At 41.8% G+C, this 16,531-nt stretch overlaps 1 protein-coding gene across 1 annotated transcript in view; it reads left to right on the top strand.

Moving 5' to 3' along the window:
- The window catches only part of LOC126390636 (voltage-dependent T-type calcium channel subunit alpha-1I-like), a 334,551-nt gene that overhangs the window by 247,183 nt on the left and 70,837 nt on the right, over positions 1-16,531 (top strand). The window contains exons 33-35 of the mRNA XM_050045029.1: positions 7,444-7,584; positions 11,572-11,580; positions 14,797-14,925. Of these exons, the coding sequence (XP_049900986.1) occupies positions 7,444-7,584; positions 11,572-11,580; positions 14,797-14,925 (279 nt within the window). The remainder of the gene's footprint in view (positions 1-7,443; positions 7,585-11,571; positions 11,581-14,796; positions 14,926-16,531) is intronic.

Below are 16,531 nucleotides of genomic sequence, written 5' to 3'. Positions count from 1 at the left end.
TAAATGAAGCAAAGCCTGCAAGCTAGTTCAGGCAGACAACTCAAACCCACTGCTACAATCACAAAACATATTCACTATGAAATATCCAATATACTCTTTTTGTTGTGACAGTGTACGTAAGCTGTCAGCGCTCTTCCTTCCCTAATCACTTGCTGATACTGCTGCTTTTCATATAGCATTAATGAGGCAGCCCTGCATCCACATATAGGCTCTGAGTTCACGTTATTATTGTCTTCACTCCCCACTCACTGCTGAGCTAAGTGACAAAGTCAGAGCCTGGATATCAAATATCAGCTCTATATTTTCTCTACCATTGCATAATAATCCATTCCATGTGAGTTGGAAATATTGATGTGTTGATCTGCAGGCGATAGCATCAGCATGTCTTAGTGTGTGACCTGAGTGAGTAACAGAGGGCCACAGCAAACCATTTCCAAACCATAAATATAGTGTGCTGCATCCAAAATGAGGCCTAAGGGTAACAGGGCAGTTATGATAATGAGTGATAAACAGTAACTGTATGAGTGAGGAGCTAAAAATCTGTTACTTAAAGTCCTTATCCGACAGCAGTACAAGGTAATAAGTAGTAAGTAGCAATTCTATCATAAAATCCAGTGTGTGAACCATGAATCCCGGTTAGATTATTTTTCCAACAGCATTCATAATATAGGTCTTATTACTGCACCTCCACCAGGCAGGTTATGTTTTGGGTCCTGTTTGTTTGCTGTTAGCAGCATATCTTAAAAACTTGTCAACAGATTTTAAAGAAATATGCTGGAAAGTTGGACCATGGGTCAAGGACCAAGTGATTATTTTTTGATGCCGATCCTGATACAGAAACGAATGGAAATTTTGTAAACACTTCCTATTGTCATATAACAGATTTAAAAGGCATGTGGAGCCGTGGTTGAGTGATGCTCTAACTGTTTCACAATAGGCAGCAAGTGACATTTTTGTGTCTCAGTAAGCAGCTTTGATCATGGTAAAATCTCTTTTACAGACCGGATCCTTGATATTCTCAAAATACTGAAGGACTGACTCAGTAGTTATGACCTTCAAATAGATGCAGAAGAATGGTTTCAGATAATTTGAATGAAAAATCTTGTACATAAAATGTCTGTAAAATAAAGAGTATCCACAATGTGGGGTTCAGAGTGGATAAGAACCAGACGGCAGTGCAGTGAATCAAAAGGGGTCATGGGCACTATTTACCACAACCAAGGCCCCCAGCTTGGCCAATCAATCAGGCTGCCTCGCCCCACACTGTGCATCACCCGACACTCGAAACAATGTGTATGTGTGTGCGTATAGTACATCAGTGGATGCTGCCAAGGTCTGGCTATCGACTGTGGTTGCCCTCTTCACCTTGCACCCTTTAGCAGTAACTCTCATGGAGAGACGGAGTAGGAAAGATCAGGCACTGGGGGGGAGCAAGCAGTTTAAACTTTAGACATGGCAGCAGGAAAAGGTGAGCTGGAAAAATGTAACATGAAAGAGTTGAGAGAGAGAAAACAGTTGACTCAGAAACCGATCTGACGGAGAATAATAATATTAAAAACAAACTGCATGTGAAAGACAAACACAGAGGCCAGTCTGAGAGGCGTGTATTTGCTTCCAGCTGTATTTCCTCTCACGTAAGAGGATAATGTAAGCATCGTGAACAAAAGAACTCATCCAAAGAGTATAAAAAACATCACACAAACATGAATTAGTGTACAATGTTTACATTATGCAACAAATATGAAATACAGGCCAAATTTAAGTCCACCTTCTTACTAATAGCTTTCATTTTTGGATGCAAAAAAATTATATAATATTTGAATAACTTTGACAATTGATGCCAAAGCTATGACAACGTGGTGTTGGTCAGGTTAACTGCAGTCTTGAACTGCTGCAAAGTCACTGAAAAGAAGTCTGACGGGCAAAGGAACTTGAGCATTAGACAATCAGACAGGTATTAAACAAGCCCTCGGGTCAAACTTATTCAAAGGAGTAAACAAAGGAAAACTGTAAAATGATTACACCAGCTATTCATTGAAAACATCTATTATGATTTACAGACACAGTTCAACTTTGACCCGATGTATTACAGTGGAGACATTTAGGGTGCAATTACTGTAGTTTTACTTTGAGGTTAAACAGATTTAGATGATTAGCAGTAACTGTTTGTGTGTTTAAAACCTGTCACATTGTGTCTGGCTGCCAAGTCCTGCTTGTGTATTACTTTTTCCCTCGCCACTGTCGAACGTGGGCAGTCTTAAAGGTCCAGTGTGTAGGATTGAGGGGCTTCTGTCGGCAGAAATGGAATATTCGTGTTTTCATTAGTGTATAATCACCTTAAAAAAGGGACCTTTGTGTTTTTGTTACCTTAGAACGAGATATTTAAATCATCATAAGCAAGTCCTCTTCCATAGAGTCCGCCATGTAGCCCAGAACAAACAAAACCAACACTGGCTCGAGATAGGGCCATTCCCATTTTTGCATTGGCCACCATATTTCTCCTGCACCAGGGATACTCAACATGCTTTGCTCAGGGGCCACTTTTGCAAAATGACAGGAGACCATGAGCCAATTAATTAACAAACAATAATATTTATCAGTTTAACAATTGCCTGTTTCCAGCCTTTCAATGCTTCCTGTCCTCACTCAGTTTTACTAAAAGGCAAATCTGGTCGCAGTAATCTTACACATGTCAGCTGTATGCAGGGGCATTTCACCTTGACCTCTTGACCTTCGATGCTTTTGCATCTCTTGCACCTTATTTACATTGAAAGTACAAAAATCCCCAGTGTGAATAGCTTTATTTTTATTTTATTAATGACACTTTAATTACAAAAAATGATTGGGGGGCCATCCGGTACCCTATCATGGGCCAGATTTGGACCACGAGCCATAAGTTGATCACTGTCCTACAGGCTTAACACAGGAGAACTCTCAGTTCTGCAGCCCCACCTCTAGATGCTACTATATCCTCCACAGTGGACCCCAAAGTTGTCATTACTAACTCATTTATAGTCTTAGGCACATGGTCCGTCCTGGGAGAATCACATTCTTGTCAAATACATGCAATGAATAGAAACAGGTTACAGAATGGGGGCATTTCTATCTGGAAGATGTTGTGCGTGGATTTAAGGATTGCTCTTGGTTTGCTGCTGCAATACCCAGCTTGTGGATCGTGGGCCAAATCTGGCCCGTGATAGGGTGCCGGATGGTGTGCCAACCAGTTTTGTAATCCACAGTGAACATAAATTGATTCACACTGAGATTTTTTTTTTTTTTGGTTCTTTGAATGTCAACAAGGTGCCATAGTGCACAGGAGGATCCCTTGGACCCCCAGACAGAGGTCCAGAGAAACACCCCTGCATACAGCTGATCTGTGTGCGACTACTGCGACTGGATTTGCCTCTTAGCAAAAATGAGTGAGGAGAGCAAAGGTTGAACGGCTGAAAATAGGCAATTTGTATACTAATAGATATCATTGTGTGTTTATTAACTGGCCCCTGGTGTCCTGTCATTTTGCAAAAGTGGCCCCCGAGCAAAGCAAGTTGAGTATCGCTGTTTTACTGTCTTTAAAGACTTACTTTTTGCCTTGTTATCTATAACTGCTCACATAGTCAGTGTCAGAGTCATGATGCCGTTTGAAGTTCACTACAGACAGATTCAGTCTATCCAAGGTTGAATGAGCTTCACTTCCAAAAATTGTTTTTTTTGCAAAAAAACTGAACAGTCAAGTCGATTTTATTTATGTTGTCCAGTATCATATCACAAGTTTGCCTCAAAGGGCTTTAAAATCTGTGCAGCATACGACACCCTCTAAGCTTAGATCCAAGATTCGGATAAGCGAGTAACAAAACATAAAGGAATAACTGTGGAAAATGGAAGAAACATTGGCGGATCCCTCTCCCTGGACAGACATGCCACCGATGCTGTGTGTACAGTGTGGCTTTTCAGGCCGACAAAATTATAGATAGATTGTAAACACATAATATATGAAGCAGGATAAGGGAGGATATTGAGCAACTTCCAGGTGTCGCCAAACAGACAAGACCTAGGCCACACGACCTCCTCTCCACCATGGACACCTGGAAAGAGGACAGACTACTCAAACACAGTAGTCAAAGCCCAGGTACACCATTTGCACAGATAGGAAAAAGGAAACAAGCACACAAGGGAGAGATAGAGTCGAGCCTGAATCTCTCAGGAGATGAAGATCCAGATCCCAAACACCTGGAATGAGGCAGGGAGGGGAGAGAGGGTCCCGGGACAGCCAATGATCCAGCACAGGGAAACCTGAGTAAAAATAGAGGACAAGGAGGAGAAAAGAGAGACAAGGAGAAAGACGGAGAGCAAAGCACAATGAGAAACGTTCTTTCAGCAGCTTAACTCCTCCTTATTTATTGTCCAAATCCAACCCTTGACACCTTTCCCTCATTTAATTTCTCATCGGATTTCGCCAAAGCATCCTGCTGACTGTGTAAAATCTCTACACAGGAATCTGCCAGGTACTTGAGGTTCTTCAGTGCCACACAGTGGGAATTCTAAGCCATCTACAGCTTGCCTAGAACAGTGTAGATTTTTAAGAGATCATGCAATTAATCTTACAACATTGACATTTATCTGCCCCTGTGGCTCGGCTTAAAGCAGGCAAAAGTCATTGATCTCTGTTTTGCACCTGCCAGCGGCGGCTGAAAATAACACCTGCTCTAACAGATTGCAGTTAATTAAATAACACAAGATGTAGTCATTACAGATGTTGTACGAAAGAAGTAGGGAGGGAAGATTAAGAGAGAGGAGAAAAATGGGAGAGAAGAGAAATGGACACAATATACAGTGTAGAATAAGTCTGTAGTCTGTACAGACAATGGAGCACATAAACAACAATTCCCATTTTACTAGGGGTTACAATCTGGGCTAATTTTTGGCTGAAACCAGTGACTTCCTGAGGTCTCCGCAATGGTTGCTAAGAATCAGTGGCATCGGTCTCTTCACATAATTCATGGAAAGAAAGCGAAGAATTGTATCTCAGAAACAGAATTCTTGACAGTATTTTAAATTCTATTCTCATCTGAACTATTGCAGTCAATGGAAATAGAGCATCTTTAAACATCAATGTGTCACTTGTGGAGCAATCAGTTTTTGTAAGTATAAAGTACAGACATCTCTACGTTGTCCAGATGAAGCACAAAAATTGTCAGAATTTTGTGATAGCTGAAGTCATAGTGTGAAGCCAATCTATGGTTTCTCACTTGGTAAGCAGCTCAATAACATCATGCTTTGCCTTTAGAGTTTAAGGTTGTAAGTTGGAGCACTAGGTGATACAGTATAAACATGCTGATTCCTACTGAGGCAATGTGCTGTGTGGATTACAGACATAGAATTTCAAGATTGGGATGACAGATTTTGAAGGAAAGTTGAAAAAGAAGCTTTCATTTGATTCGTTTCCAAAATGCTAAGAAATTCTGTAGGCTCGGCGAGCATTGGTGTATTCTAAATACATAGAATATGTACATCAAACTACTTGCTGTTCAATACATGAGAGTGCAGTATGTGCAACATAACATAACTGACCCTTTGCTAAGTCCTGCCCCTCGACGCAGACTGTCCAATCATAGCGTAGCAACAGCTCCAAGCACAAGGGTCTGACAACAACATGGCCGTGCTCCATTGACTCTAATGCAACTGTTTCAGATTTTCATCATTTTCAAGCTGGTTTTATGGATTTGGAGCTAAATGTTGTGCCTGGTTCACGTGTATAAATAGCCCTTTTTAAACAGGAATTGAGCAAATTTGCAGGAAAGCCCAATCAGTCTTCTTTCAGCATTGGCAGTATAAAAACAAAATCGGGGAGTGCAGCAAAATGCCATCTACCTACTTTTGTTTATACAGAATGCACCTTTTTCGGGGCAATGGGGGGCGTGAGCAAGTAACAAAACATGTAGCTCAGCGTGTGACATAAACAGTGACGTGTAGGGAAGCTGCAGCTGGTCAGGCAGCAATTCTCTCATAAGTCAGCCCGTTCTTCACCGTCCCCGTCATCTGGCGGTTAATGGCCTCTTTGTTTGCGAGGGCAAGGAGGGCGCGCAATTCCTTGTCTCCCCAGTTGCTCATCTTTACAGTGTCTGTCAGGTTTGTGTTTCCCTCTTGCTACTAGCTGCTCGCTAATTCCTGCTATCAGCTGTTTCCTGTTTATCCACCGCCAGTGGGTTGCACGTGCGGCGTCATCAGCAACCACTCCCGTGGTGGAAGGGCGCCTCATTCTTTTTAAACCAAAAAGGTTCCGCCAATATGCCTATCCTATGAGGCGGAAAATTGGGTGCCTCTGATCAACTCGCCAATCCGGCTCTGCATGTCTAAACGCTCGCAGCTTGCCGGCAAAACAGCCCAACATTCGCTGAAAATCTGGCAATGTAAAGGGGCTATTGATACATGTTACCTCCAGAGGTTGGAGGGACGTATACATTTCATCTCTGTTCCGAAATCAAAATCAAACCCTGAAAAGTGTAGGGTTAGCTAGCTAGCTACTGAAGGTAGCCTACTGAATGTATACACATGCTGCTTTTGCTTTTTAATGATTGTAACATTGAATAAAGGCTCACCCTGCTGTACAGGAACCAGTGAAGGGAAGCAGGGAAACATTGCTGATATTTAACCAGCTGTGTGTCGTTGCAGTGTGCGCAGATTAATGTTTGACTTCCGACTGTGCTGCCAACTGTGGATAGAAGGGAAGCTCTGGGGGAAGCCTAACAACATTCATCCGCTCATACTGCGATGACACACAGCTGGTTAAATATCAGCAATGTTTCCCTTCATATTCATTGTCTACTGTTTTTTTCCAAGTGTGCTGTCAGTTACGGTGTGGCCTCCATGCTAGCTCTGACAGCTGATAGACCATGATAATGAGGCGCAGCTTAGCGAAGGGTCAATTGGAGTCTATTTGTCTGCCTTTACATGCACGGACAACTCTTACGGCAACCCTGGTGGTTGCATAAGTCTTGGTGTGAAGCCACCTCTGATTGATCCGTTTCTGCGGGTATCTCACCATGATCACGACGTGCCATTGGTGGCAAAGGCTGTGAGCTAAAGACCTGTGTGATGCACAGTGAACATCTTCTTCCGACTCAAGCATTGTGTTGTGTGAATTACAGGCGGTCCAGGCAGTTCTGCTGCTGTACCCTGCTGTATTTTCTTGCTTTTTTCATCGTATTCCTCTTCCTCTACTTTCTTCCTCCTCCTCAACATGCCCTCCCGGCTCACTGCGCATAGCAGCTATTATTGCATCTTTAATTGGTTTAACAATGATATGTATACATAGCACATTGTGGCTTTCCACTACAAACGTTTAATGCCTTTTCTGGAGTTTTACTGAATGCTACTGTACTGTTCTCTGTGCTTATTATTAACAGATCAAAAGGTCAGTGCAGTGTGTGTGTGTGTGTGTTGCAGGAGAGCCAGTGGCTGGACAGTGTGTCTCTGCTGATTAAGGACTCGTTGGAAGGGGACATGATTGACAACCTGTCTGGTTCAGTTTTCCACCACTACTGCTCTCCTCCTGTCTGTAAGGACTGTAAGAGTCATCCACAAGAGGTAAGTTGGGTCACGCAGAAACACACACACCACTTCTCTTTCTTTCATTCTAGCTAACAAGCTCTTGGTCTTAGTTTACTTGACTCAGTCACCAGTGGGTGGGATTAACCTGAGGCAGCTCACAGCTGTAAATCATACAAAATCTGCGTCATCTAGAGCTGGGTGCCTGCAGGTCTGATGACCATCTTCTGATTCACAATGAATATTAATTGATGCATGCTGGGGATTATTATCATTATTTTTATTATCATTGTACTTTGAATGTAATAAAGGTACCAAGGTGCATAAAAAAGCATCAAAGTAGAGCTTGTTTGTCAAAAAAAAGTGCCTGGGGAGGATTCGCCAAACCCCCTGACAGAGGTCCAGGCTAATTATTTGTGATTTAATTACTGTTTGTTTATCAACTGGCCTCCGACATTTTAGAAAAGTGGCCCCTGGGAGAAGCAAGTTGAGCATCCCTGATTTGCAGCATCCCTGTCCTCACTTAAATTTGCATGCAACATGAACATGCAGCGCAGAAACAACATCCAACATTTGGATATGAAGGTTCAAGTGTGTTTCTGTCTGATAAAGTTCATTTTTCCCAGGTGTTTCTGTAAAATGAACACATTGAGCCCCAAATACATCCGAAATGCAATGTGCAAGTTAATATTTAATAAAAAATGTTGTAGCACGCTGATTGAAGCGTCTGGGTGGTGCAGGGGAAAACACTTGAACACCAGCACAGAGACCTGGTTTAGTGTTTCTGCATGGCTGCTTTGTGCTCCATCAAACTTAGTTATTGGTTACATAAAAGCCTTTGCTAGTGGGGAGCCAGTGAGGGATCACATTCTTGCTGCAGTACGAGGGAGTCCTGATTGATCTATTGACACTGTCTCCCTCAGTCTGTCCTCAGGACAAGAGTAGAAGTTAGCAGCAACAAGAGCAGCAGTGCAGAGGAAATCTGTCATTCTCGATTGGGGAGTAAAAGTGTATCTGAAAAATGTTACCAATATTGTTTAATTTTTGAGATACAGGAAAATGGCTAATTTGAAAGACAGAGTACTCTAACCAGGGTCCCTGCACCTTCTTAAACAACAAATTCAAGGACTTTTCAAGGTCTTACCAGTTCACAGTTCCCTGTTTACGACACGAATCAAGGTTAGTTACAGTTAAGCTGGGGAGAGCGGTACAGTGGTTAAGTGGTTAGCATTGATGCCTCACAGCAAAAGGGTTCCTGGATCAGACACAGGATGGGGGTTTGAACCCAGGGTGCCCTTCTGTGCAGAGTTTTTATGTTCTCTGGGTTTTCTCCAGGTGCTCCAGCTTCCTCCCACAGTCCAAAGACATGCAGGTTAACTGGTGACTCTAAATTGTCCGTAGGTGTGAATGTGAGTGTGAATGGTTGTCTGTCTCTATGTGTCAGCCCTGTGATAGTCTGGTGACCTGTCCAGGGTGTACCCTGCCTCTCGCCCAATGTCAGCTGGGATAGGCTCCAGCCCCCCATGACCCCCAACAGGATAAGCGGTTATGGAAAAAATGACTGAATGAAAGACAAGAGTGCTCTAATCAGGGTCCCCACACCCTCCTTAACATCACATTCAAGATTTTTTCAAAGTCTTTCCAGTTCCTAATTCCCTCAAATTCAAGGACCCATCATGGCATAGTTGTGACACGAATCAAGGTTAATTACAGATGAATTGGGGAGTGTTTTCCTGTGTGATGCTCCAGCAGCATGGCTCATCCAAGCTGCTTTGCCCATGGCGTGAAGTTTTGTTGATTTGCCGCAGGCTCTGCATCGGGCCATATGGATGTTCTGCCTATCTTTAGCAAGTCAGTCTTTGTAAATGTCTTGGATGAGCCATGAGTACTGGAATTTACATTTTCCAGGCGTGGCTGGTGGTTCATTTAATGTTAGCTTTTCCCTTGCTTCCCGCTGTTTAACTTGCATCATTCGACTTCCATCACTAATGCATGCATTTGACGTTTCCGCAACTGAGGTAGTCACACATGTAGACAGCAGAATGGAGCCTATTTATTCACATTAATTAGAAGAAAATAAAAAAAGACTTTAAATTGATATTCTCGCACAGAACAAATACTTTCATGCACTTCCAATGACCTTTGTCTATTTATATCTATTTTCAAAAACTCTGAAGGTCTTGATTTTTTCCCTCAAATTTACAAACTTTTAAAGACTTGTGAGAACCTGTCTGATGTACTTGTATAGGGTGCGGCCCCAGTGAGAAGGTTTTGCACTTCAGAATTCACACAAAATACAGTAAACAAAAAATGAACTCAGGCTCAATCATTTCATGCAGTTCAGGTTCAAAGCAGTTTGATTTTCCACACAAAACATGTCTGCAGAATCAACAAAAATACAAACATTGCTGTGTGAAATACATAGAAAGGGAGCAAGAAACATGTTCTATAAATATATGTGGCAATACCATATCACATTAACCACGGTATGCAAAGTGAGTAAATAGAAGGAAAATGCTCATATGATTAAATCTCATTAATGTGTGGAGGTCTACACACTACATGGAGGCAGAGAATGTGAGCGTTAATCCCACAAATGCATCTGTAAATCCCCAAGTGTGTATAAGATCAAACACCTCAGTGAATCCCCATCACCTTCCTTTTCCCCAGGTTGTTTAGTCCTCCAGAAAATTCAGTTTATTTATACATGTTTCTAACTATCCCCAGACAGAAAGCCAGGGTACTCAAAAGACGCAACACATATTTAACAAGAGCTGTGAATACTCCTACACATGCTCCAGAGCTGTGGAATTCCTGTATATATTTAACCTGTTACATACCAATGTATTCATTGTTGTTCTGGGGTCAGAATGTCAGAAAAACAGCTGAAAATATTGAGCTGCTTTGATGAAATGTGCTCTGAGCAACGTGAGACTCCTGCTGTGTTCATTTCAGCTCCATTATGATGAAAATTCAAAAACATTTTTTTCAAGTTATCATTGTATCACGTGTTATGATTTCAAAATGAAGTCCCGTGCAATCCATAATGCCTAAGATTGAGATAATACCCTGTTCAGATGTACGATATGTGACATATCCCTCAAAGGTCCTGTCTGTAAGATTTTGGGGGATTTAGTGGCATCTAGTGGTGAGGGTACAGACTGCAATCAGCTGAAACTTCTCCTGGTTAGAATTCCTTTAGTGTTCATTGTTGAAGAGGCGAGTCAAATTATCCACAAAGGTCTCCTTTCTCCTCACAAGCCAAATGGACAAAGTGAAGTTTGAATAAAGTATTGAATAAAGTAGGGTTGCCCCCCAAATAGTTGACCAAATGTTTGTCAACCAAAAAGATCATTAGTGGGCAAGATTTCATTGGTTGCTTAATCACAGAAAAAAAACAAAGAAAAATACACATAAACATGAACCTCTATTAGGAGCTGCTAAAATAAATCAAAACCTATATGACTGGACCATGGGAATTTATTTTGAAAGGACAGACACAGGAAGTGTCCACGCTCAGCAGTCAGACAGGAGTCAGGTTAATTTCCAGGGCTGGTACCTGCGGTTATTCCACAGGCTAGTTAATAACATGTCGGGCAGGAAATCCAAAGTGTGGGATCATTTTGAGAAGGTGAAGGACGAACCCAAGGTGATATGTAAACTCATCTTCATTGGTCGACTACAAACATGACGTATCATCTGAAACATGGAAGTAGCTACATGCCCATTAGCCCACAGCGTCATTAACAGGCGGCTCGCTCAGTGTGTGACGTGCACTTGTAGATAAAATATAGGCCTATATTAATGAAGGTTCATTAGTACGGTTTTGTATTTCTCTGTAATGTAGCACAGTGTTAACAATGTTACTGATACTATTCTTTCCCACACCTTCAACTCAAACCACCAAAATATATCATTTAATAATTAAGTTAATATTGTAAACAGGCGACTAGTCGACAAATGACCCTAAATGACGACTATTGGTTGACTAGGAAATTCTTAGTCGGGGGCAGCCCTAGAATAAAGCAGGTTCACGTTACAAATTTGTGTTCCCCAGCACCTGTAACTGTGTGCTCACCTTATTTCTGATCCAGACATTCAGGAGGTTTAACCTGGAGTCAAATTATCCACAGAGGTCTCTCCCTCTCCAATTCAGACAGACCCAGTGACTTAAACTGGTAAAAACGCTGAATAAAGCAGTTTCACGTTACAAAATGTGTTTGGTTTGTCCATTCTGGGCTGCTGTAAAAACATGGCAGAGCAACATGGCGTCCAAAGATCAGGACCTGGTCCCTATGTAGATAGAAATGTCTCATTCTAAGTTAATGAAAACATAACAATTATTTTCAGTTGATTATACACCAAAGAAAATACACTTATATTCAATTTCTGCCACTGTTTCCCCTAAAATCCTACACACAGGACCTTTAAAACTGTTTTTCCCGTTAAGAGCCCAGCAAGGTGAGAGGAAGGTGACTGTGTTGTCTTTGTAATAGATATGCAGATTGCCATTGCATTGCAATCAAGACACTGTACAGTACTGTAATAGTATTTTCACAGCTGTAGCACTGCTGTGTGCGTTTTGAGCAAATTGGAAAAAAAACCCATTGCTGTGCACAATGTCCTCGTCCTTCAACACACTATGCAATATGTGCGCCGCCTTCGACCACAAACGTCTGGATCCTGACAGTACTGAGTGAAAGATGCTGAGGACTAGCTGACGAAATAACATTTTTATCCCTCAAAGTTATCGAAATCTGATCATTCTGATTTGCACTTTTTCATTTTCATTCAAAGTAAATCAGATACAGTTAATACCCAGATTGTATTTAAAAAAGAAAGAAAATAGCTAAATCCAATATTGGAGGGCTTAGCTGTCAAGAATTCGCACTGTATTAATTTCAGGAACTGGTAAGAAGGTTCAGACATTTTCTCTGCCTTGTACAATCATGCGATGTCTATCTCAAAGGTGCAATCATACATTTCAAATGATTTACACTGGTTGCTCACCACGTGTACTCACTCATGACGCACACCGTCATGTGAGACCATCAGTCACACATTAGAACTAAAACCAATTTTAGCTCAGAGGAAAGGTGAGTCCATGATTTCAACCTTTTATATGTGCAGATTACATACTTCAATCTGTAGCTCTGTGTGTGTGTGTGTGTGTGTGTGTGTGTGTGTGTGTGTATGAGTCACAGCAGCTTACTGTCAATGGTTTTTAGATATTAGGACGTATGTGAAGAAGTATGACCTAACTGGGTAGCTCTTGCGCCTCTGGCATTAAATTACAATCAACGATCATATAATGACTACTTCGCCCGGGACCTCTATGGAAGGATATTTACTGATCTCTCTCCACAAATAAAAGGTACTGACATGAATGGAGGTTGGCTGGAATGAAAATAATATAATGTAACGTGGCCTCTCTTTCTTATGCAGTGCATTCATCTTTATTCCCCTCTTACCCCCTCTCCTTTCTTGTCTTTTCTTTTCTGTTCCTTTTCCCTCAGCCCTCAAAATTAAAGCTGTATCTCATGTTTATTTGATGCTCTCTCCCCACAGTGAGGTGAAAAATGTTGGCAATCTTTGAATTTATCTTCAAACCACCCTCCATCCACTATAGACTTTGAGTTAAAGATTTTTGTTGAAATTATGCTTTCAATAAGTATTTATTTTACATACATGACATTTTCATACCATCAATCATTTAAATTTTGGTGCTGCATTTGACATGTGGCAACATAAATGTCTTTTTTTCTCTCTTACACCAGTGTTTGATTGATCAAAGCTGCTTATGTTGCTTACTACACTGTTTCCCACTGCACGAAAAAACCTGCTAGCATCTGCTAACATCTGGCTTTTTACTGCAATGGGAAAGGTTACAATGACATTCATCCCCAGGTGAAATGGCTCTAGGGTATTTATCGGCTCCGGTAACACTTGGCATTGATGGAAACACAACACCTGGGTGAACGCGCCTCCTAATGATGCAATGACGCACCACCACAAAATACCATCTGTCTTTGCCCAAGCAGCACTCAAACAGTAATTCAAATTAGTCTGCACTGAGTTTGAAATAGAGTGTGTAGGTAAGAGATAAATAAAAAGGAGCAACCTCTGCAACATTTTCACAGGCCTCCATACTGCTTTCTACTGTTTACTATCTGTTTTCTGGCCGACTTTGACGCTGAACATAGTCCACCAGTAAAAAATACACAGAAAGGCATACTCTCTGCTGCAGAGCCGTGTAGGTGGCTCTAGTCTACTGACAGCGGGAAACGGGTGTATAGCCTATTTTTAGCAGGTTTTCCTGTGTTTAAAAAACCCTGCGTACACGTGCTAAATAGTAAGTACGACTGTGCTGACCGTGCATGCAGCCTGATGATTTTTTTTTTTTTTGGCAAATTATTAAGCTGGAATTAATATAGTTTTTTTTTATTGTATATAAATATCAGCTTGCAATTATAAAAATAGATATAATTAATTATATTTCATATTAATTATATAATGATAATATAAATAATTTCTGATTCTGATTCTAATTTTGGTGGAGAAGGGGGGCTCACTCTAGTGGTACACTGAGGAATCTCTTGATATAATGCTATTAAAATAGTGCAGTGGTGCAAATATTTTTGTTTTGATATTAGTTCACTCAGTGGTGATGTTCATGAACATAGCACGCACATTTGTCCACGATTAGTTACGAGCTAAACTGTGATGGTAAGTGGAGGTAAAATAAATGGTTTAAAAACACCCAAACAGAGACTATTAGGAGGAGAGGTGCAGATCAGCAGGACAATATTTGGAGTAGCCCTGTTGAAACTGAAGTGGAAGACAGTCAAACAAGCACAAATGCTTGAGGCGACTAAGCAGCGGCAGTGAAGTCTCCACAGCACTTGATGAGGGGGAGAAGAGTTTAAGTGCCAATTCTAGTGCTACTACTTTGTACAGCATGGTTGAGACTGACAACAGTCAACAATAAATGATCCCTGTATTTTAACATCGATCATAGTGGTGGCACTTGCAGAGCCTAATATTTTCTAAGGTGATATGCAGTGTAAGTGCAGAGAATTACTGTCTTACTAAATCTGATAGTGTGCATATATTTCTTGTTACGCCATCTTGTACACGGCTTTTCCTCTTATTCTGATTCAGTGGCAAGATGAGGTGACATCACTACCTGTTGACAAATCATACTGTCGATGCAGATTGACTGGTTACGGTGTGTTTGTGGGACAGATCCAGCTGGCGGAGGTGGAGCAGGCATCACTGATGTCAGAACAGCTGTCAGACAAGTCGTCGTCCCCGGCTCTGCCTGATGACCTCAGCCTGGATGAACACAGCAGCTACCAGCTGCTGGTAAGAGACAGCCAGGTAACCACACACACAGAAACACACCTACGCACACATTCACTGTCATTTCACAAAAAAAAAAAAGTTTTAGTCTTACATACAGCTGACACGTGGCAACATGCGTGAACACAAAAACACACAATACACACATCCACATACTTCAGGCTTTGTGAAAGTTCAATATCATATATTGACTTTCAGTGGAACTAGTGCAGTGCCTGTTGACATGCCTGTTGGAACAACTTCACACTCTCCACTGCGCTTCCTTGAGTCCTGAGCAATAAACCTGCCATGACATAGTTACATCTACTAGCAATGAAAGAGTTTGTGCCTCATTTGGGTGCAAAATTTCACAAGAATTTATGGTCTCAGTGGAGTCAAAGCCACTTTTTCTACCACTGCCAATACCAACATTCCCAGTTCGAAAAAGGACGATAAGTAAAGCAAGATGGCATTTGCCTGGTGCCCCCAAATGACTAAGTCCGCCCTTGAAAAGTACTTGCTACTACGGCTACTAGTACTGTACTAAATATGCATATTTGTGACTCACTTTGACATAACCACCACTGTTACAAAGTAGAGCATGGAGTTAATTAACAGAGGTATTTTTCCGACAGTAACGTTATCAGTGTTCCAAGTTAGTAAGGCAAACTTGCACAATTTGAGTTGCAATGGTAGAGTGATGCTGTTTCTGTAGACGATGGGCTCGTGCTCGTTGACTCAAGGTAAGTGAAGAAAACTTTCAGTTTTAAGGTCAATGTTTTGATGTTCGTCGTAACGCTCTTTGCTTGTCTATTCAAAGGTTATTAATATGTTGAACTTGTCATGTGTCGTAATTGCACAAAGAGTTGATGCTGGCTGTTCTTGGATTCCCTGCATTACACTCGCCAAGTGTGAAGTAGATCAGATGAATGGTTCTCAAGATATGCGAAGGACAGACAGACAGACGGTCCTTAACCATCGTATTGTCCTCCTGGGTCAAACTGACCTGATCTGTTTTGACTGTTCCTTCTTTCCTTCCTTCCTTCTTTCCTTCCTTCCTCCCTCTTTCTTTTTTCCTTCCTTCTTCCCTCCTTCCCTCTTTCTTTCCTCCCTCCTCCCTTCCTTCTTTGCTTCCTTCCTTCCTCCCTTCCTCCCTTCCTTCCTTCCTTCCTTCCTTCCTTCCTCTTTCTTTTTTCTTTCCTTCTTCCCCTCGTTCCCTCTTTCTTTCCTCCCTCCTACCTTCCTTTTCCTTCCTTCGTCTCTCCATCCTAACTCTTTTCCATCCCCCTTCCTTCCTTCCTTACTCCCTTCCTTCCTCCTTTCCTTCCTCCCTTCCATGCTTGACCTGAGGACAACAGGAGGGTTAAGACCTCAAGGTGTCAACCTGGCTTTGAAATTACCCAGATTCCAATCTTCTTGAGCATCCACTGGACGTACCCTAACTCAACACCTACAGGATTCAACAGATCCGCCACCAATGCCCTGGTGCCAGACACCACAGGGCACTCCCCAGAGGTCCTATGTCCATGCCTTGACAGGTCATAGGCCTCAGCGTTGATCGACTTTGCTCTGACCTGTAGAGGCGTGGACACAGAACCTCAGTGCTGATACATCCCAGGGATGCTTGATCAGATTCAGATTTGGG

The sequence above is a fragment of the Epinephelus moara genome, chromosome 5 (genome assembly GCF_006386435.1).
Source record: "Epinephelus moara isolate mb chromosome 5, YSFRI_EMoa_1.0, whole genome shotgun sequence".
NCBI classification, from domain to species: domain Eukaryota; kingdom Metazoa; phylum Chordata; class Actinopteri; order Perciformes; family Serranidae; genus Epinephelus; species Epinephelus moara.
Note: the sequence above shows the minus strand (reverse complement) of the source record. Positions and strands in the feature narration are given on the sequence as shown.